The following is a 22,698-nucleotide window of genomic DNA, read 5'->3' on the forward strand; positions in this document are numbered from 1 at the left end:
TACCTTGCTCCTTAACATGTAACACTGCATCTAGTTACATAAAGATGCAGAATTTTCTACATATTAACATATATTTCCACATTTTATTCATTAGGTGTTTGAAAGTATTTTAGCATGAAGGTTCCATTTATTGTATCCAAAAATAAAAACAGCATCAAAGTCTTTTTGCAACTCCCAAAACACAGTTAGGGAATAATGATCATATGCTAAGAAATGTAAAATGCAATTTGTGCTGTGCCCCATTTACTACAAAATCACTATGAACAATGCATTTTGTACAGTATATTGCTCCAGGGAAACTGGATCAGCACCAGGAATGAATAAAGAACACTGCATTTGAAATCAGCTAATTCTGCTTCAGTGCTTTTAAAAACTATTTGTTATGATATTACCTCCTGTCAAGCACATAATGTGATGTTTTCCTCAATAAAACTGAACAGTCGCTGTAATTCCAGCTTCCTTCATTTTCCACTGTTTAAGCACTAAATATTTAAACAATGCAGACCTAGAAGTCTCAAGCCAGTCATCTCATCCTCCCGCCTTCCTGCCTGAGGTTCAGCCACCGGCGGTACCGGGGCCTGTCCCGCCACCCAGACGGACTTAGGGCAGCTGTGGAGGTCCTTACCTGCCCGCAGGCCAGGCCCATTCCTCTCTCCCCCATGCCGTGTGGACACGATAAATTTAACTCCAGGGCATCTGCTCCGGAAGCCTTTAAGATGTGGGAGGAAAACGAAAGAAAAGGCAAAGCTTTACTGGCGGACTGATTCGCTTTCACCACGGATAACTCAGCCTAGGTCACGTGTGCCGGATTTTAACCTCTCTGCTTCCCGCAGCCACCTTGTGAGGTGTACTCTGACTCTCGAGCGAGTGTGTCTACACCAACAGCAGTAACAACTGCAAATATTCATTGAGTGCTTACAAGATGACACCCACTGCTCTATGCTCTGTATTTGTTACCACTAACGCTCATAATCTTTGGGTTATTAGGGAACCAATTTTACAGATGAGGAAACCCAAGCCCAGGGTGGTTAAATGACCACCTGTGTTATCAAGTGATACAGCAGAGATTTTTAACTCAGGTCTGTTTGACATCCCGTTTCCTCTGCCCTCCACAGCTTCTACTTTTATAGAAACGAATCTTAACTAATTGTGGATAACCGGTACTGGAAGGAGCCGTGCAAAGGAAAATGTAGCAGGCTAGGTGGATGAAAACGAGTAAAATTTTAAACGCTCTTTTTTAAAATCAATTAACGTTCATTATTTATTAACACTGCTTTCCTGTGCTTCGAAGCATTCAAGCGTGTTAGTTCCCCGAACTGGAACACTGTTCACTGTGTTCTGTTGCTTTAAAAAAAATTCAAAGGTAAAACAAGATTTTGGTAACAGTTCAAATTAAACCAAAGTAGATAAAAATATAAAAGTCCTTCTTCTCTCTCCTTGAATTTCCTACCTCTAAAGTAATTAATGTTAACAATTCAGTGTGTAATTTTCTACTTTTTCTCTGTAGGTGAAAAAAAGAAAACAGATATATAACATATGTACTGGGCTTCTTTATTTTCTTGGTTTTGTTCTTTTTAGCTTCAATTCTTTTCTTCCAGTTTTACTGAGATATAACTGACACACAGCACTGTTTGAGGTGTGCAGCACAATGATATAGCACGTGCATCACAAAATGATTCGCACAAGTCTAGTGAACATCACCTCACACAGACAGAAAACAAAAGAAAAAGAAAAAAAAAATCTGTCCTTATGATGAGAACTCAGGACTTAACTCTTTTAACGACTTTATATATACCATATGACAGTGTTAATTATATTAATCATGTAGTACATCACATCCCTGTTTATTTTATAACCAGAAGTTTGTACCTTTTGACTGTCTTCATCTAATTCCCCCTCCCCCTCCCCACCCTCCTCTGGTAACCACAAAGCTGATATCTTTTTCTATGAGTCTGCTTGTTTTTGAAGTATAATTGGCCTACAACACCCTGTTAGTTCCTGGTGATTCACTATTTCTATACATTGCTATACATTACTATACACTACAAAATGATCACCAAGTCTAGTCGCTGTCTGTCACCATGCACCATCCTACGTCACTGTGCAGTTCATACATGTTACTCCTTTGTTTTGTAACTGGAAGTTTGTACCTTCATCTCCCTCACTTACTTCCCTCATGTTTGTTAACTGATAATCAATTTTACTGTATTTTTAAGAAGTCCATGCTAAGAAACATGAAGTGCAGATAATTTTGTCTTACTTTAATAATTAAAAAGGAATCATTCTTAACTCATTAATTCATCAGTATACAAAAAAATGAACAAAATAGTCCACTCTAAGCATTCTTAAAATAATTGGAGAACCACAGAATTCTTGAGAAGTCTTCTGTAAAAAACTCCAAGAACAGAACACTTTGTAATTTGAGGAATGGGAGATAAATGAAAGGATTCAGCTTTGATATTCTTTTACCTAACTTCCAGAATTCCTCAAATGCCACAATTTCGTTTTTTTTAAGTAAGGTAAACTAGAAGCTTGAAACAGTTTCTGCAACATCACAACATGTCTATCACATCATGCAAGAACTTTTTATAAAGTTCATTATTCTCTAAGTGTATCAGACCCTTTTTTAGGTCAACAGTTTCCAGCTTTCCTTCAAGTATCTCTTTTCTTCCTAAATGTTCAAAATTTTAGCCTATTTTTTCCTGCTTTATGAATTTTAAACAGGAACTCAACAAACTTAAGAATTCTAGGTAGCTCTCAGTTGATTTCCTTACCACCTTTATTCATCAGTGAGTCTGCTTTTTCTTCTGCACGTTTGTGAACGTTCAATTGATCATTCAGCCTATTTTCTAACATGGTTTTATGACGGCTTCTACTTCTCTAACTCGATTTTAAAATGCTTCAGTTTATTTGAAAATTACCACGCATCATGCTACTTTTTTTTTTTCCTGCTGGATTGGTAGTGAGCTTAGACAAAGGACAACCTGCTAAACTCTGAGTTCTAAACCTAGGTCTGCTAAGGGAATTGGGGATGCTTTGGGTAAGTCAGTTTACCCTCTTTGTCTCCATCTACTCAAGTATAAACTGCAGATAATATGACCTATCTCAAAACCGCATCATGTGGGATTTCCCAGCTTCACTAAAAGATTGTAAATTGCCATTCTATACAATACTGCACTTTCCTTATTATTTCTCAGTTATTCCAAATATTTCCTTTACACTGCTTCATATAGTTGAAATGCAGAAATTAATAGCCAATCAATTCAACAACATTTTGGGTTAGATGGGCTTTAGGTGACATCTGTATACACATGTAAATTATACGTATTCCCTGAAGTGTAAGTACAAGCTTACCATCAGCCATCACAGCACACAACACTGACTGATGATTACTGAGCACTTACAATACGCCAGATACTGTACTGAGCTCTTTGCAGTGGGATAGATCATTATTCCCATCTTGCTAGTGATAAAACCGGGGCACAAAGAGTTCAAGTGACTTACTCATTGTCCTACAGCTTATAAATGAGAATAGGTCTTAAACCTAAGAATTTTGAGACCAGAGCCTGTGTTCTTAGTTACTACCATAAGTGATCAGAAATCACAAATTTCATGGCTAGAGTTGTTTCACTGTGTTGAGAGAACATTATAATGACATCCTGAAAGATTCTAAACTTTAAGTAAATATTAACATCCTGTAAAACCACCTATCCAGTTCAAAGTCTTTTCAGTGACTAATTGTTAAAAATGTCCCCAGTGTTAACAGACGTACAGAAGCCCTAAACACACCTGGAAGGACCTCTGAAATGAGCATCTAGCCCTCGAAACTGAGCTGATCCTGCTCAAGCCAACACTAAGAGATGGGGACTATTCATTTGGCCTCCGCTTGCATATTCCTGCCATAGGATGTACACCACCTTAACAGGCAGCTAATTCTTTTTCAAGCAACTATATGCCCTGAAAAAGCCTTAATTGCTGAATTAGCATGAAATGTTAAATTAACTGAAACTGAGCGTGCCTTCTGACTCCTGTTAGTCACAAGCTTTTCAGTTTAGTCCCTTAGCCCAGAGTTTCCTCTACCTCACCTAAATGATTATACAATAAAGTAATCTAGTGAAGGCAGTGACATAGAAAATTTGCTGTTTCTAATTTCATACATTATCTATTTATCATCCATTTATCTGCATGAAGTAGAATGATATGTTAATAGTGTGAACTCTGGAGCCAGGCTTCGTGTGTTTGAATTCCACTTTTACCACATCCTAGCTGTGTGAATTTGGGCATACTATTTAATAACTTTTTGCCTCCATTTCCTTGTTTCTAAAACAAGGAAAACAAAACTCTCAGAGAAACTAGGGAAGCAAAACTGCAAGCCCTCATACAACACGTCAACCACATCTCTGTTCTTCTCACTTATCCCTTCCTTCCTGATCAATGCAGTTCGAAAGTCACTGGTTGGGGCAGAGCGAGGTAGGAGACTAGGAAGAGTTGAGGAAGAGCTGCGAGGGCCCCGTGTAGGGTGCCAGGGCCCAAGCACAGTGAGAAGGACGGACGGACGTGTGGAAGCTGGCGTGGTGTTGCGCATCAGAGCCCAAGTGGGAAGGGAAGACTTCCGTGGGTGGGGGGGACCAGCCAGAGGACCTCAGAGCCCCAGCAGGGTGGGGAGGGTGTTCCCTTGGTGAGGCAGGAAAGCCACACTTCCTGGATTCCTCTTAATTTCTTCTGTTAAAAGAACACACAAGGTCCAATGTATTTCTACGTAGCAACTATGTCATCTAGTCTCAACTACCCAGAAGTGGGGACACAAGTTCTCGGGGATCTTAAGCTACTCTGGAGTAGACGTGGGACAGGTAAACACTGAACTGGCTTGGGCCCCACTGGACACTAAGTCAGTGGCCACCTCTTGTCTCCAACTAGGTACCTGTCTTTCCTGATTCCACTCTGTCCTGCTTCCCATCACCGTTCAGGGACATATTTAACTGGCCCTACATATTTCTGTAACGTCCCTCTCTCTGCTTTTCACCTCAGCCTATTTGAGATCTCCTAACTTTAACATTTATCTAGTTTTATGACGCACTGCTAACCCAGATACAGGTAAAAAAAAAATGATGAGCACCTGGCTTTGAAGTGGTTTACTGGGACTCTCTGCTAGGAATACTGTAGCCACCTGGCTTTGGCCCCTGTGCCTCTCAGCTGGGCTTCCCTTGTCTCACACGACCAGTCTAGCTGACCTCTGGCCATCGCTCCTCAGTTTCTGACTTAAAACCTTCAGCTCTGGCTCTTAATTACCTCAAGTTCGTTTGTGCGAATTAAAGTGCCACCCTTTCCACTTATTCTGTAATTGTTCCCTTTTCGTCTGTCACGGGCCAGCACCCTAGCTCTGTGCCTCTATTTTACTTCATTCAACAAATATTTAAGGAATAGCCATTGGCCGGCAAAGCCCTGTGTTTGAAATTGGGGATTAAACACTCCCATGGGTGACAGACTGGTGACAGAGCTGATGACACCTCTGTTAATCACCGTTTTATTAAGTTCTGCAGAGAAAAGGTACACACAGAAGTAGATCCAGGTTTGAGGGAGCCCAATGTTTAAACAATGTGGTGAAACTTCTTTTAAAAATAAAAATAACTTTAAAATTACAAACACAAAATTCGGTACGAGGGTTTGGAAGTAGCTTGTGCAAGCAAGAGCTCTGAATCTTAAGCTTCAGCTGCTTTATAGTAAACTGGGTCCCGAGGACAGGATCTTTGAAGTAGGACAGGGAGGTGAACCTCCTGGTCACGGAGCTCAGAGGCAAGGAAGAGAGGAGCTTCCAGGCCAAGGGATCAGCAGAGGCTCTGGTTGGAAATGTGCAGGAGGAGGGAAAGATGGCTAGTGGGGGCTGGAATATAAAGAACAAACCCAGGTGACGTCAGGGGGACCGCACCGTGCAGGTCAAGTTAAGAGTTGTATCTTAAGAAAGGTAGTGGGAAAACTGTGGGTTGACGGAGGGCAAGCAGACTGGGGCCCTCTGAGACCGACTCGGGTGAGGCTGGTGGCGCATACTGAGCCACACCCCGCTTACAGGTCTCCTCAAATGTGTTGCCTTTCTTGCCACCCCAGCTTTTGCCAAGAGCTTAAAAAGGAACCCCTGCTGCTATCCTCACATCTCCGGTCACTGCCAGCTCTCAAAGCTCCATCAGGAGGAGGGCTAGGTTTTGTCACAGCCTCCTGGGCACCTGTCAAAGCTGGAGCTCCAGGAGGGCCCGTGCTCTGCGGGGGTTGGGATTTGGCGTCCCTCGCTGCTGTCGGAAGCGGGTAGGACACACAGCCCGAAAGTGCAGAGGAAGGCAAACCCTGGGGTGTAAAACTGGACCAACAAAGACAGGAGACAGGAAGGAAGCAGTGGATCCCTCGCCCACCCTTCTTCTCCCCTGAACTGTGGCAGGCAGCCAGCCCTGTCCCACGGGACTGAGCCATTGGCCCCACCTCCTCAGGAAGCTGGAGCCAGCCCTGGAGTGCACCACCCTGGGCCTGCCTTCCCTCTTCCTGACACCTTTATTTTTCTCCCCTCACTCTTCCTGCTCTGGGATCGAATCCTTCAGTGAAGCATCCTCACGTGAACCTTGACTCAGGCTCTGTTTTCTAAGCTAACACATTAAGAAAGAAATGGATTCATAGTGTATTAAAATGAGTTCCAGAACTATTTTAGACTCAATATTGTGAGACTTCAGTATAGTTCAATTTGGTGTACCCAGTCAAACTATGAACGTATCTACACAGCTGAAGCCACATCTCGTTCACTTTGTCCTGGCTGGTCAGGCCCTCTGCACAGAGTGGCCTCTGCTTCACAGATCTTCCCTGCGTGGGACTGGAATAGGTTATCAACGTCCCAGAAAAGCAGGAGAGCACGTGATTAGATACCTGAACCCCCCTAAATTGAGCAGAGCCTAAAAATGCTACTAATTTGACGCCAAGCTGTAAACACTCTTCCAGAGGCAACTTCTGTTTCATGGTCCTCAAAAAAACATGACAAATTAAAACCAGGTTGAGGAATGCATAAAAGAAGACATTAAAAGCCTGTGAATTGTAGGGTTAGAGTGAAAAGGAAGGTCTGGTTTAACATGATTCTCTTTCTAAGACTATGTGCTTGATAAAGAAGATACACTGGGTATACGTTAACTCCTAAAAGCAGTATTCAGTAGAATTTAAGATATTTTAAGGATGTACTTAGGTTCTGTTTCTTTTAACCACCCCACGTAGTTATAAATATTTATTCAAAATAGTAAAATAAAATGGTAGTGGAACAAACAATAACGAGCGCACCTTGTGTGCATTTTCATTCTGACACAGACTTTCTCAGCCTTTATTTTTTCGTGTTTTTGTACAACTGGATCTCTTCTGTTACACACGTGTCATTTCTGTTTTCAGATATAACAGTAAAGAGCTGATAGCAGATTTCCTCAATTCCCTATTGCGTAATTCAATAATTAATCTACTCTAAGGAGAGGAACTTCATGAATTTAAAGTATATCCATCATCGCGTTAAGTGATTTGCCGAACTTAAAACCAGTGGCTTGCGAGAACAGCTGGCGCGCTAGCTTGGATTTCTTTACTGCCCATTATCACCACACACTGCAAGTAGTAACAGTGATGCCGGCTTGAACACTTTTTGTTTCTGTTGGTTTGTTTTACTGTGGGCTCTCCCATTGTAAGGAAATCTGTTTTAATCTGTTTCGAGGCATGTGCTCATAAAAACAAAACCAAATACTGACTCGACAGAGCCTTTTGGGTGCCCACCATCTGAGCAGAGATGGACTCAGGCTACCCACTGCTGCCCTCCAGGGGGATGCGGAGACCTGGGGATAGGTCCTTCGCGGGGTATATCCTGAGCTGGTCTGTATTTTAAGATTTCAGGGAAGATCTGTTTTTAAACTGACACCATCTATAGAATGAATTTCCTGATATGCAGATTGCTTTCCTGTGGAGAGTTTCCACAGTCTGTTCTGACTGAATGAAAGGCATATCTTTTTCTTTTTTCTTCCTTCCTTCCTTCTTTTCCCTTTTATTTATATTTATTTATTTACTTACTTACTTACTTATGTGAGAAACATGAAAAATATCTTGAAGTTGGTTAGTATGTTACTACAATAAAGGCTTTTGGCTTTTTAAAAGTAAAATTAATTTAAAAATTAATGCTCATTACAGAAGAAAATATTTTGCTGAAGCATTTTATTCTACAGAAAGGCAGAGATACAAGCGGCATGATGAAGCCATTCATCATAGTCAGCTTCAAATTGGCAGAGCTCAGACCAAGCACAGGCTCTGCGGAAGATTTCATGGTCCATTAGGTAAATACATGTATAAAATGGACCCAGCACCAAAGATCACGAAGCCAATTACCGATCATGTTTAATTTCACCCTGCTAAGTCCCAGAAGTAATTTTTGCCTTCCCAGTTTCAAAATATCCAAATGCAATGTTCAGTCAACATTTTGAACACTCCAGAAAGCTTTATAATATTCCATAATGTAGAGTCGTTAGCTTAGGCTAACCTAAGTCCTCTTAGGTTATATTTCTATATAACCTCTATATTTCTAAGAGAAACCCCAGCTAAAACTTTCTAAAGTATTTTTCATGACAGCATGATGGACATAAGTGCACAATTTTAAGTATGCATTTTTCTGTTCGAAATACAGATTTGAGGCACGTGGTTAGTTGTTTGCGTTTGTGTAAGATTCAATTGATTTCACAGGAGACCCGCTGACTAGTGTTCCATTTCGGAGCATTCTGTCCTACCCCTCTACGCGTGTCTGTATTCAGACTAGAATAGTATGAAATGAGCCTTTTCTATTTTAAATATTCAAGAGTTTTATATTCAAAATTTCTTCTCTTGCTGTCAAACTAGTTTGCCTAAAGGCAAGGTAAGATCAAGTTAGATTCTCAAAGGTAGCATTAAATTTTATCATGGCATTCATCATAATATACAGTTTGCTTAATATGCAAATAAAGAGTACATAGATTCAAAGAATAAAGGATTTTTAGGTAGCGTGTGAAATCCAAGGGACCACTTTTATAGAATAGATTCCTTTTAAATTTACATTTCCATCATTTTAATGAAAACACAGGGTAAACAAATTATAATAGAAATGTTTTAAGTTACCATTTTCCATTCAAATTTACTTCTGCTGGGTTATTTTTTATGACAGCTCTTTATTTAAAACTAAAATGAATAAAAATAGAAGAGAAAAACAAAAATATATAGTAAAGGAATCATTACCTCAGCCTTTTTGGAGAGCTCCATCCAGTCATTTTTGTTGTAACTACACATGATGCTAGCAATCAAAATCTTAAAAAAAAAAAAAAAAGAATATTATTTCAAATAGTTATGCCATTGTACACAACGGTATATTAATACTCACATCTACATGTTTATGATAGTAAGCTATATTCTAAAAATTAGTTTTCCATCTGTTGAAAGAAACCATGAAAAACCAGCAAGGTATTAGAGTGACGCAAAGGATGAATTTGGGGCTTCAGACGTACATTAGAGATGTTCTCATTTACTATCTTTGAATATTAAGCAAGTTACTCACCTTTTCTAATCCTCAGCCTTCTCATTTTTAAAACAGAGATAATAATATTGACTTTGCCAACCTCAGAAAGTGATAGTGCAAACGACATGAATTTGTGTATGTGAAAGGGTTGTCTAAATTACACAATGCCATGGAAATATTTATTAACATAATTAGTGGTATAGCTAAAAGGTGTCAAGGTATGGAAAAGAAATAAATTAGTGTCTTCTTCAATTACATCTTATTATATAGTATGGATAATAACACCTTACACAGTCAGAGTGCATTCTAGTTTTACGTTTTGTTAAATGTTGATTATTTAAGTATAGCCTTACAGTAACCTTCTCATGGAGATGATAGAGCGTAGCAGTTACTCGCATTTGCTCTGAAGCCAGGGGGTCCAGATGGGAGCTCTGACTCTGCCAGGGACTGCGCGGCCCTGGGCAAGATACTCAGTTTCCTCATGGGTTAAATATGGGTAATGGTGCTACCTGCTCAGAAAAGTATTAATAGAACTGCTAAGACTCACACGGCTCTGATGACGTGCTGGGCACTTTCTTAATGGTTTGTACTTCATTGACTTAATCATTCCCAACATTACTCTCCCCATTTTACAGATGAAGATGTTGAGGCACTGAGATGAGCTAATAGGGACCAGAGCCAGGACTTAGACCCAGCAATTTGACTGGGAGCCTGAGTTTTTAACTATTAGGTTTCACTAGCCTAATATAAGTACTCGATACATGTCAGTTATTATTTTTTTATTATGGCTATTTAAAGACTATGAGATTGTAACACAAAGAGTTTGTGTCAAGCTGAAAGTCACAGAGCCTAGTGGAAGAGTCCACCGAGAGCTCTCACCACATACAGCTTTTCTATGTATGTCTAAAAAAACACAAACAAAACAAAAACAAGGATGTGTTGCAAAAGTCAGCTGAATGCTTTTCACATCAAGAGAGAGACAGAAAATAAGTTGTGATCGTACTGGAGAGAGTTCTGAATAGGAGAGTTCTAAACACTGAATAGCCTGTCCTTGATGCTGGATCCGTTTTCTCTCTCCTGTGAGACTGTAGTCTCTCTGGGGGCTGGGACTGCTCTGTGAGATTCACCATTTCGTCTATAGTAACCAGCATGATGTCTGGCACTTAGGAAGACCAACTGGATAAACGCATGAGGTCACTAAAGGTTTAGAAACAGGGAGTGGCTTTATCAGCTCATCCTTTAAGGATGAAGCAGAAATGAATATCTTGAGTTAGAGAAGGGGAAAAAGAAATAATTAATGAAACCTGTTGGCAAATAATTATTATATGAGTCAGAGGGAAACGTGAGCAGGGCTGTTACAGGTGTTGGTCGGGGTGATGGAGAAAAGGGTCAGATGTCAACATACACCGGACTTGTGAACTAGAAGGAACAATTAAGAAAGAAGAACCAGGAGGTCTGAGAGGCTGATCCTGAGTGACAGCAAAACCTCAGAAATTCAGTCAGATAGAGGGAGACAGGAGAAACAGTACAGTCAGAGAGATTCCTCTTCAGAGAGAAGAACAAAGAAAGAAAGTAAAAGCAGATGATGAAGAGAGGAGAAAAGTTAAGAATGCCTGATTATTTTTTGATAGAGTTTAGGATTCAACTTTTGTGTCCAGTAAGGATGCAGCTTTTAAGAATTTTGGAGAAAAATGTAAAAATGATCCATGGCCTTTGCTCTAGGGGCTATAAGAAAGTAAAAAGTCAAATTCCAAACTTGCCCATTTGCAGACAAAAAAAGGTCACGAGCACAATCATGCATCTTCAGTAAGACATGGTCTATTTGCCTTTTCCACGTGACCGGATGGCAGGGAAAGCTGCCCCACCCCCCCAGCTGGAAACCAGACCAGGGACTAAACACCACAGGGGACGCCAGCTCTCCAACCAAACAAACAAACAAAAAAGCCTCATTTGAAAAGACAGTCAATCGGGATGAAGGCTGGGGGCAGGTGACAGATTCCTATTGTCCTCACTGGCCTCAAGGTCAGCTGAAAAAACAAACTCTTTTTTAATGGTTAATCTAAGGATTTAGGGAAGAAGCAGCGTTCCCAAGCTTGTTGGTACAACTTCAAGGGCAGGGCCAGATCCAAGATGCAGACTGAAAAGACAGCTTTAGCATTAGATGCTTCCTGTCCTGTGGTGGAAGAGACAAACAATACACTTAGGGTTTCAGGGAGTTTTATTATTCAAAGCAAATCAGGACAAGACAGAAAACAAAAACAAAAACAAAACAGGCCTCCAGTTAGAACAAAGTCATTTCCAAGTTCACATTCCCATACAAACAGCCTAGTGGCTGCTAAATCAGTACCGCACCCTCTCCAGTGCTGCTCTCGGGCCCTGGGGGACAATCCGGAGGGTCCTTCTGGTGGACAGAGTGCAGGGAGCAGATGGGCTGACCAGAGACAGCCACAGTCAGGGAAGGAAGGTCTACCAGCACTGACAACCGGACCTGATGCACACTATCAACTAGTGGCTAACATAGTTCCTCTTTACCAAATGGCAATTTTTATTTCGATAAAGCTGTTTTTGCATCAAATATATATTGACTATGCCAAGATTGGTCAAAATCATCATTGGCTCTATAAGTCCCAAGAATCCCAAGGAGCTGGCTTGGACTTGATGGAGAGAAATAAGTATCACTGAGAAAATCGTCCTGACCATCAAGAACACTGGTGCCAACAGATGCCTAGATGCGCAGCGGCTGGACATGGTTTGGGGCAGGCTGTCACTGGGCAGGGGGACCACAGGCAGGAGAGGCAGAAGACATTGAGCAGATACGAGTTTCGTTTGTGTGCTCCGAGCAGCCAAGCACCTCCTTGCTCTTCTCTCCTCATCTCTAAACACAGACTCTGCCTTCTTGCCCCAAAAGCTGGGAAAATGGCCCCAACAGAGTTAATCAGGGTGCTCAGCTGTTCTGTTCTCATTACAGTCCTTCAGTGGAGCTGGGATAAAGGCTTTTTTTTTTCTCTTTGGTCCCCTAAATTAGAATGAAATGTGTTCAGAGCAGCTGGTGATCACTGACTGACTCTTAACCAGCCGACCCTCCCACCTCCACCCAAAGCTCACCGCACTAGGTAACAATCAAGCAGAGACAGAGGAAAGCAGAGGTGCAGGGTGGGGAGACGTCACCACCACTTCTGGGTCAGGTGCACCAACAGGCCAGTACACGTGAACCAACAGATACCACTTGGGGCTTAAGAAAATTCACGTTATATTCTGGTTTCTGTCACTGGGAGTCTTGACAGTTACTACGTACAAAACTAAAATTGTCACTTTCAAAATAAATTCCTAAGCTTTTTTTTTTCTGCCAAGTAAATTTAAGGGAAAAAAAAATCACTTTATACATTATTTTTAAAATGCTAAATTATCTAAGCAGTCTAAATATCTTTGTCTAAAACCAACGGATGGTTTGTGAAAATATATGGTGACATTTTATTTCTGAGGAATAAAGATGACCCTGAAATCATTTTATTCTTTATTAAAAGGTAATAAGAATCTTTCAAAAAATCAGGCTAAAAGACTTTAACACTAAAAGGACACTGGACATCGTTTAATCTTTCTTTGATGATTAGAGAGCCCTTCAGTGTTTTGCTGGGCTTGGTATTTAATCAAGCAAGAGAAGACAGGTTATTTTTTTTTCCTTTAAAAAAGAGAATTGATGTATATTTTATATTGTGAAACATCATGAAATGTTACTAGAAATGAATACCCAATGAAACATTTTTAAAACAGAGTACATTTTCCTATATTTCACTTAATTTATGTCATCTCTAGTGTTCCATTTTTCATGGCTCATATTTTAGAACATTAGTGGATGAGTTTACACAGAAAAACTAAATGCTATGTAGTGTTTTAACTACATCCTACCTTTTATGAGAGTCAAACAATGCCAGCTAAGCAATTAATATGCAAACGAGCACCCCCTGTGGAAGACACGGGAAGACATGCAAAGAGGATCAAGACACTGACTCAGAGTCTTTGTTTATTCAACATTCAGCCAATAATTCTTGAGACCTTCTATGCATCAGTAACTGTTAACTCTGAGCTAGTGAACAGAACAGGGAAAGTCCCTACCTTCCTGTAGCTTTCGTTTTAGGGAGTGAAAAAGTCATTCAAAAACGCAGTATTAGGACTATTTCCAGGTCAGGATTAAGGCAGTAATAGAGGAGAGCAAGATGCAGAATCACTGGGGGCACAGAGCCATATTAAGTGATGGTAGCAAAGGACTCTCTGAGTTGAGACATAAAAGATAAACAGGCACCTCAGAACAGAATGGGGAAGCGGGTGAAAGCCGGCACTCCTGGCGGAGGGAACTCCATGCACAGAGCCTGGGGCGGGAGCGAGTATGGCATACTTAAGAAGAACAGAAGGCCTTTGTGGATGGTGTTTCTTCTCACGCGAGACGAGTGTAAGCGTGAGTGAGAGAAGCAAGCAGTAGCCATGCCTCTGGGAGATGAAACTCTTGCGAGTTCGGGTTTTCTTGTAGACGTGATGGGGCGGGGGGCTCCTGAAAGGTTTAAAGGAGAAGGATGAAATGATCTGACCTGCGTCCTCAAAAGATGCTTCTGGCTATTTTAGAGGGAATGGAATGAGGGGGTGGGAGGGTAAAGCCAGAGACCAGTTCAGGTGAAATAATCTGGCTTGCATGATATTTATGGAGATGCTGAGAAGTGAAAAATTCTGAGCTAGAACTAACAAGATGGGATCGATGGTTAGAGTCAGGAGGTGAGAGAAAAGGAGAAATTAAGGATGACCCCTAGTGTGGCTTGAGTGGCACACGGACACTTTACTGAGACGGAACAAAGCCCAGGGAAGGGTCTAGTTGGGGGCCATCAAGAGGTTCAGATTTAACGTGTTACATATCAATGTCTACTAAGCATCCCATTGGTGAGGACATCAATTGTGCTCCTGGATACACAAGTCCAGAATTGACTAAAGAGGTCAGGGATGAAAGTATACATTTTAGAGGCTTGAACACTGAATGAGACTTAAAGCTGCCTGGCTAAGCGACTTCACAAACAGAAGAGAATAAAACAGAAAAAGAAAGGGACCAGGGTTGACCTAGAGCCACACGAAAATGTGATGTCACAAATGCCAAGAGAGGGAGGCATTGCAAAAAGTAAGGGGCAATCAACTGTGATGAATTCTTCTGAGAATCTGCGTGTAAAAACAGATGTGTCCACAGGATTTGGTGATGTGGAAACCACTGGTAACCTTCACGAGAAGAGTGTCAGTGAAGCAGGGAAGACGGAAGTCAAACTGGAGTAGACTGAGTGAAGAGACTACAAAGAAGTGGGGCGAAGTGATACACGAAGCTCTCTTGCAGTTCCGGTGGGCTAGCTCAAAGACAACGGAGGCAGCGGACAAAGGGCTGCGGGAAGTCCTGGTGAGATTTTTTTTTTATGGACCATATTTGAGTATGTTTCTCTGTTGGTAGAAATGATGTGGAAAAGAGGAAAAAAGTGTTGAAAAGGCAAGAGGTGATGGTGAATCCAGCACGTAAGCAGAGAAAGTAACCTTTATAAGAAGCAGAGGCATTGTTTCCAGCTCAACAAGGTGGAAGGGAGGAGAAGAGAGAAAAAATAGAAATGGATGCAGTTGAGCTCATAGATTTGGTGTGGAAAAGGTGAAACAATCCTTCCTGGTGTTTAAGTTTTCTGTCTGAAGTGTAGGTGAGGTCTCGTGCCTACAGTAGAGAACTGGGGACAGAGGTTTAACGGTGCGAGAGGGAGATGGAAGTACTGAACTAGTCATCTAAGAAACAGGGATGCAGATTCACCAGGAAATTGGAACAAGATTACTAGACCACAAAGGCAGGGGCATTTAATCAGGACTGATAATGTTTTTGGAAAATACGACTAGTTAAAGCAAAAGGACTATAATTTAGAAAATTAGAACACGGACTAGACCCCCCTTTCTATGACTGACCATCAAGCAGGTTTCACAGATCATTTTCTCGTTGAGACCCATCTTATCGAGATGTTTTTTGGTGCTTTGGTCATTAAAATTTGATATATTCCCTAAAAGGGCATTTTCTATCTAATTCTTCTTTATAGAGAACACATAAATTGCAAGTTTCATAGTTGTGACTTTCATTTTGACTAATGAATATAACTTAAAGTGTATAAACATCTTTGTATAAACATCTAATTTCTATGAAACAATAATGTCCTAAAGCATATAAAATGCCAACTCTAATAATTTATGAATCAGATTTTCCATGTTGTTTCTCCCTGAAAAATACTCAAAGGTTAAAAAAAATAAAACAAATCAACAAAAAAACAAAACAGGACACTTATTCTGCAACAAGAAAAATAAAAAGTCATGTTAAATGGCTTCGACTGTCATCCTTCCAAACTTTCAAATTAAAGAATCACAGTTTACGGTCAAATTATTTTTTTATAATTACATTTCCTTATGGTATAAATAAAATGACTTTACTAAGTATTTTTCCCAAGCTGAATTATAATAAAGTCTGCATGTCAGAATTTAAGGTGAAGAACAGCATAAAACTTCCAGCTGGTCACAAGCAGACTGTCTTGTCAAATTCCCACGTACTTGGAGTCTATGATTAAAACACGGCTCGGAAACACTGTTTTGGTATTCTGTAATCATACTGTGGACTACATTGGAAATTCAGTCAACAATTCAGCTTCAAGACAACCTAAATTTTTTATAGGGAAAAACTGCAAAGTGACAAAGGTGAACAATTGTAAATTACAAGTAGCTGAGTTAGGTTTTGTCAAACAATTTAACAAAATCATTTGTTAACACTCCTGGCATCATGTTATATTGAGGAGGAAACACAGCATGGGACACGTGTTTGTCAAAGACACTTAAACTAAGAAAATATGTTTATTAAATATTAATTAACTGTACAACATTCAAATTGTAAATGCTCTTTCTAGCTTAGTACAAATGTAGTGGAAGTGAGAAATGGTACGATTTTCCGGAAATGCAGGCACTGAGAGTAGAAGATTAAAAGTAAAACTCGTAAGCTCTTCGAATTTTATACGGCCATTGCTCATTTAATGGCTGCAAATGAGAACAGTACTCTTAAGTTGTCTTCTACAATATTTCAAAATTCATCATTTTCTTTGCTTATTTTGGGACCAACAAAAACCTTGCTTATACAATTATTCCTAATATTAAAAAGTCATGTTTAAAGTTATACACTATGTGCATAGTTTCCACAGAAAATCAAAGATTCTAGTTTTCCACTAGAACAAGAAAAAAACAAGACTACTCAGGAACTCAGCTGCTTTTTCCTATCCTTCTTACTGTCTTTTTATCTAGTTTCTGCCGCCACTGTGTCTAGCAACTGATCTCCCCTAGGCCACCGGTGACCTTGGCAAACATTATTAGGTAATTTTCAGCCCAAATCTTTACTGGAACTCTCCCCAGCACTGCAACAGTTAACTACCTCCAGCTTGCTGAAACCCTGCTCCCTCACCCTTTGGAGATACATCCTTTTTTCCTTATTTTTCCTGTTTCTTCTCAGGTTCTTCTACCTCTGGCCACCTTCCACATGTTGACGTCCCCAGGGTCTACTCATGGTCCTCTTTCAGTGTTGCTGGACATCACATTCACAATGATTTAAGATAAGACCGTTATGCAGAAAATTCATAGTGTGCACCTCCAACCTGTATTTTTCTCCTGAGTACAAGAGCAGCATGCTCAACTTCCTTCTAGCCCCCAAGTTCAACTTGCCCAAAACCAGACTTAAATTTCTCCACCCTGAATTCGCTCTTTTCTCCACATTAGTTAGATACACCTACACTCCACCCTTCTGTCCCCAGTTAGAAGACTGGGAAGAGATTTTTTTCATTTCTGTCTCATTACTTACATCCAGTTGTTTACCAAATATCCTCTAGTCCACTGGTTCTCAAACCTGGCTGAGCACTGAAATCACCTGGAGAGTTAAATAAAATCACCCCAAGATTTGTATGTAGTTTGGCTCAGGAACCAGGGTTTTTCAAGGAGCTCCAGATAGTTCTAATGTGCAGTAGTCTGAGAAGTTCGGCTCTAGTTTACTCCCCACATATCTCTTCTGGGCGTTCCAGACCCTCCAGCATGACTGTCCTCGTTACGATGGTCACCATTCCCCCGGATTACTAAAGCAGCCGCCTTGTTAGGGTCCCTGTCTCTGATATCAGTCTATGCCATCTGCCAGACCCTTCTAAAGAGACAAATCTGATCATATCACACTTCTGCTTCAAACTCAACTTTGGGATAAAATCCAGCTCTTTAATATGCTATACAAGACCACAGTGCAGCATTTGCTCCAACCACACTGAACTACTTTGCTTCCTGAATGGAACATGTATTCTGCATTCTCTTGACCATATGTCTATTCCTTTTGTCTGAATGAATAAGGCATGGTCCCTGTGCTCTAGGAGCATATGGTATAATAAAGGAGACATATGTAAATTGGTACAAAAATAATTATAGTGTATGAACCAGGATATAGGGAGAGCAGAAAGGAATGAGTGATTATTCTGTACCTGTGTGAATCGGAGGAGGCCTCATAGAAAAGTAACTCAATTGAGTCTGAAATCATCGATGAGTATTTATTGGAAATTGATTAGAAATAAAAAGGCCAAGAGTACTTTAGTCGTAGTCAGCAGGAGGAACAAAGGCCTGGGATGCTGTGTTTAAGGAATATGCTCTGTTTAACAAATCTTGTGTAGTTCAATTTAGCTTTGGGGAAATGAACGGCTACCCTTCATTGGCGGGAGAACTGTGTGCACAGGTGAGAACCACACTTATTCAGGGGACTAAAACAATGGTTTCTAACCAGCTCAACGTTTGGATTTGAATTTTAGATTATTCTGTCTAGTAAATTCCTGCTCCTCTTTTTGACCTTAAATTTTCTATGAGGCCCGAGCTGGTCACCTTTCCTCCCTCGTGTCAGGCACCCCTCTTCTGAGATCCCACAGCATCCTTTGCATTTCTCTGTCATAACATTTATTATACTGTATTACATTGTTTCTATGTTTTTCAAAAAAATGGGCAAAGTTTTGCGGGGTAGGATCCAGCTTTTCATCTCTGTATCTTTAGCATCTAGTGGTATATCTTGCATTCAATTGGGATTTAATAAACATTTGTCTCAAAGGAATATTGAAATAGATAGCTGAGAAAAGGAATCGCAAGCAACGCATATTGCAAGAAATGCAAGTACCAAAATAATGTATCACATTTACAATGTCTGAATGCGGGTAAATTTCTACATTCTAGAGAGAGAATGAGAAGGACAGATAGGTGGGACCAGGTAAGAGGTTCAAGAACTTCTCAAATTTTACAACGTGTATTTATATCAAAGAATAATAATCCATTATATTTGTTTACATGTTTACACTTAATACACATTTTCACATACATTATTTCATTTATCCCACATAATAATTTTGAATTTAGGAAACTTTATACTGAGAATAAAGAACACAGCTAACTTAAGGTCCTTTCCCAGGATCAAGTTAATCAGCACCAGAAGCAAGGATTAAGCTCAGGTCTTTGGACTCCAAGTTCCTCCTGACTACATCAAGACTATACTCTATTGATTTCCTATCCTTTCAATTTACATTAGAGATTCTAGTTGATTTTGTGTCCTTAACTCTCTTGTGATAAATTATTTGAAAGAAAATGTTCCCCTCCCTGTATCCATACCCTTTCGCAATGCAATTGTGCAGATACTCCCATCGGGGGGGGGGGGGGTTATTTACCCACCTCTTGAATATGGGCTGCTTTTGTGACTTATTTTAATCAACAGAACATGGCAGAAGTGAGGTTGTGTCAAACCAAGGTTTGAAGAGGTCTTGTCCTCTCTGCTTACTCCCTTGAAGTCCTGCCAGCCATGTGGTCAGGATAGCATATCCTGCTGAGGGATCAGAGGCTGTATGGAAAAGGGATGGACCGTCCTTTTGGATGGCATCAGCCGAGGCCACCTGAGACCAGCCAGCCCCTAGTCCACCTGAAAGCTGACTATAGATGGAGTGAGACCAGCTGAGATCAGAAGAACCACAGATCTTAGTTCAGTCCAAATTGCTAACATGCACGAAGAATTGTGAACTAAATCAATAGTTGCTTCAATCAACTAAGTTTGGGTGTTTTGTCACGTAGCCCACGCTAACTGATACTACCTTTAGTAAGCTTAACAATAAGGACGAGCACTTGCTGTGTACTTGCATGAGCCAAGGCCCACGTTAAGCATTTCACATTCATTATCTCTAATCATGATAGAGTACAAACTATTAACCCCGATTTACAGATAGGAAAAACAAAACTTATTTCAAGAGGTTAAATAACTACTCATGGTTGTATGGCTAACAAGGGTAAATATAAATCTTGGACTGTCTGGCTATAATATTCTCTTCTCTGAATCATTTTTCTGTGCTCCTTAATCACAAGCTTATAGAAAACCTTGTGGGTTTATTTTTATACATGGTGGATTTCATTCAATGTGTGTCAATTTTTATTACTTTCATTCTCAGAGGCTAACCTTATTTCTACGTTCTTGCTCAATGTATTACTTCCCTGTAACTCAGAAAACAAGATAGGCAGATGGAACAGCCGAGGAAATCATCCAGTCAGAGGGAAGATAAGTGAGAGAGGCCCATGCGATGATTCCCTGTTCCCCAACTACTTACACACGTGAAGAAATGAAAACAGGGCATGTCAGCCCTTTATGATCTGGCCCCACGTCACCCCACTGCCCCTTCACTCTTCAAGTTCTAACACACGCTGACCTCCAGCACACCGCCCTCAGTGGCCTCAGAGATTGTGGCGTTCGGGCGTGGCGCACCTGCCTCTATTCCAGGGCCATCCCTCTGCTCCCCGACATCACAGGTTGTGTTTATTTGTACCGCTGCCTTCTTTTATTCCACTCAGTGAGAAAGCATGCTAATTTTTATTCCCCTTTATTTTCTTACCATGTGGTCCAGCATGGCAGAGCACCTCCTGTGCATTTAATAAATGTCTATAGGAGGAAGGATGACCTCTTGACATTTTATTATTAATTAAAAAAACAATTCTGGTTCGTCTCTGTAGCACTTGCTGCAACAACGGTGACAAAGGCACGTGTGAAGCTACCAAGTCCACCATGTATTTTCATACCTAGAAGCCATTAACTGGCCTCATAGCATCATGTGGCCCTGGCTTTAATCTATGATGTCTAACTGTATGTAGGTTGTTGACCTATCACCATTGCCCCTTCACCGAGGTTGCAGTAAGTCAACTGAAGTCATATAATTTGAATTCACTGTACACAAAAATGGTGTTTCCTACATAAAACCTGTGTATGAGGTTTGATTTTGCTTTTATTTATGTTGCCTGTATCGACGTGGTTCATTCAGGGACACGGCCTTTCAAAGGCACATAAAGAGGTTGATTTGAAATATGTTATAAAGTATCTATATTTCAATGTGAAACTTCTTCTATCTAGAGGCTGTAACAAATACTCTTTTAATGAACTGCCTTTATAAATTAATAAGGTTGATAATGAATAGTGTTAAAATGTGACATAGGAATTTGAGGTTTAAAAAGAGGCTAGAAAGAAAATAATAATAAAAAAAAGTTCTCAAGATAATTACATGCACTGATGCACTACATTAAATAGTTTGGGCACTCCTTCCAATACCATACATATAGCACATGGGTGTTGTAAAGATTACTGAAACATTTTCTGTAAAGACTTTAAATCCCAAATGAAAATTTTATGTAAATACTAAATGTTATTGTAATTATTTTATGAGATGTAGCTCCTTTGCTCTCATTAACTATGACTGCATGTTTAATGCACATTCAATTAGACAATCCTGTTGTGTAAGTTAGAGGCATTGCGTTTTCAGTACTGGATGGTAAGCTTCTGGAGGACACACGCTGTGTCTTCCATGTCAGCATGTATCCCCCGTGGGCTGGGGCTGCCTGTTCTGTTTAACAATGTACCTGACATATACTAGGAACGCTGAATATATTTGTTGAATAAAGAAGTAAAAGAATAGTTGAAATGCAATAAATATTTGTTAAATGCAATGTCTGTAAACAGTCAAGCGCTTCTAAAAACACACACCTCCCTCTTTCCCAACTATATACTAGTACCTCACAGAAATTCTCTAGAAGTCTAAACTCAATCCACCACAGAACACGCTGCCCGCCCGTGGGAGACTCCGTCCCGGCTGTTCCCTCAGCCTCATTTATTCTTCCCAGACACCCACTGACACACACCCACATTTCCTTCCAGTCTCTGCTCAAATGGCTTTGCGTCAGGGACACCTCAAGACTGCATGCAAACCGTCCCTTCCCAGCACCGCTTTCTTTCCCATGGCACTTTCTATTTTCTCATTTTATTTAATATTATTTAATGTCTTTTTCTTCTCAGTGGGAACCTAAGCTCCACCAGAGTAAGAATTTTTGGCTACACAACAATACTGGCACATTGTCGATGTCCCTTACTTCTGGAATGGATATTCAAAGGCTAACATGTCATCTAAATGTCTTTGCAGCAGCTACCTGATCTATAAAATAGGAATACCTTGGCTTACCACACTTATTTCATAGGGATTATTATGAGAATTGAAGGTATTATATATTTGACATTAACTACTTTTTAATGAAATTCAATGATTAGTTTTATGGCTAAGAGAATAATGTCATATTCAGATTTGCCATTTTCTACAGTTTAGTTGGACTGCAAACAATGACATTTTGAAATAGCACAATTCTTTGGTTTTAAATATCCACAGATAAGATTTTTAAAAACAGGTCATTGGAAAGGGTAGACAGCATCATCTTTATGTGCTCCTTTGATCTTTTTGTAGTGTCACATTGTGGGCATATTTATAAATTAATGCAGTTTAAAAAAAGAGGCAGATCCACAGATCAAATTTTATAGATATTTAAAAATTATTTTTAGATTTCACTAAAATAACGACCAAATTCACTAGGACACCCTTCTATTAAATTATGTTTCTTGGCTTATATTGCTTTATCAAAACTGAGATTAACATTTTTTTCTACTCGTTCAGAAAAAATTCTAAGAACTGTGAGCCCCAGGCAAGTATGCTTCCCTGATGAGGAAGACCCAAAGAGGGCCAACACTGCAAACAGATACCATGTTAAGGCCAGAG

General features: G+C 40.1%; 1 protein-coding gene across 1 annotated transcript in view; it reads right to left on the minus strand.

Moving 5' to 3' along the window:
• Positions 1-22,698, minus strand: part of DPYD (dihydropyrimidine dehydrogenase) — a 720,294-nt gene that overhangs the window by 240,793 nt on the left and 456,803 nt on the right. Inside the window, exons 15-16 of the mRNA XM_074370016.1 lie at positions 9,259-9,327; positions 626-709 (exon numbers count right to left, since the gene is read on the minus strand). Of these exons, the coding sequence (XP_074226117.1) occupies positions 626-709; positions 9,259-9,327 (153 nt within the window). The remainder of the gene's footprint in view (positions 1-625; positions 710-9,258; positions 9,328-22,698) is intronic.

Source organism: Camelus bactrianus, chromosome 9, assembly GCF_048773025.1.
Source record: "Camelus bactrianus isolate YW-2024 breed Bactrian camel chromosome 9, ASM4877302v1, whole genome shotgun sequence".
NCBI classification, from domain to species: Eukaryota; Metazoa; Chordata; class Mammalia; order Artiodactyla; family Camelidae; genus Camelus; species Camelus bactrianus.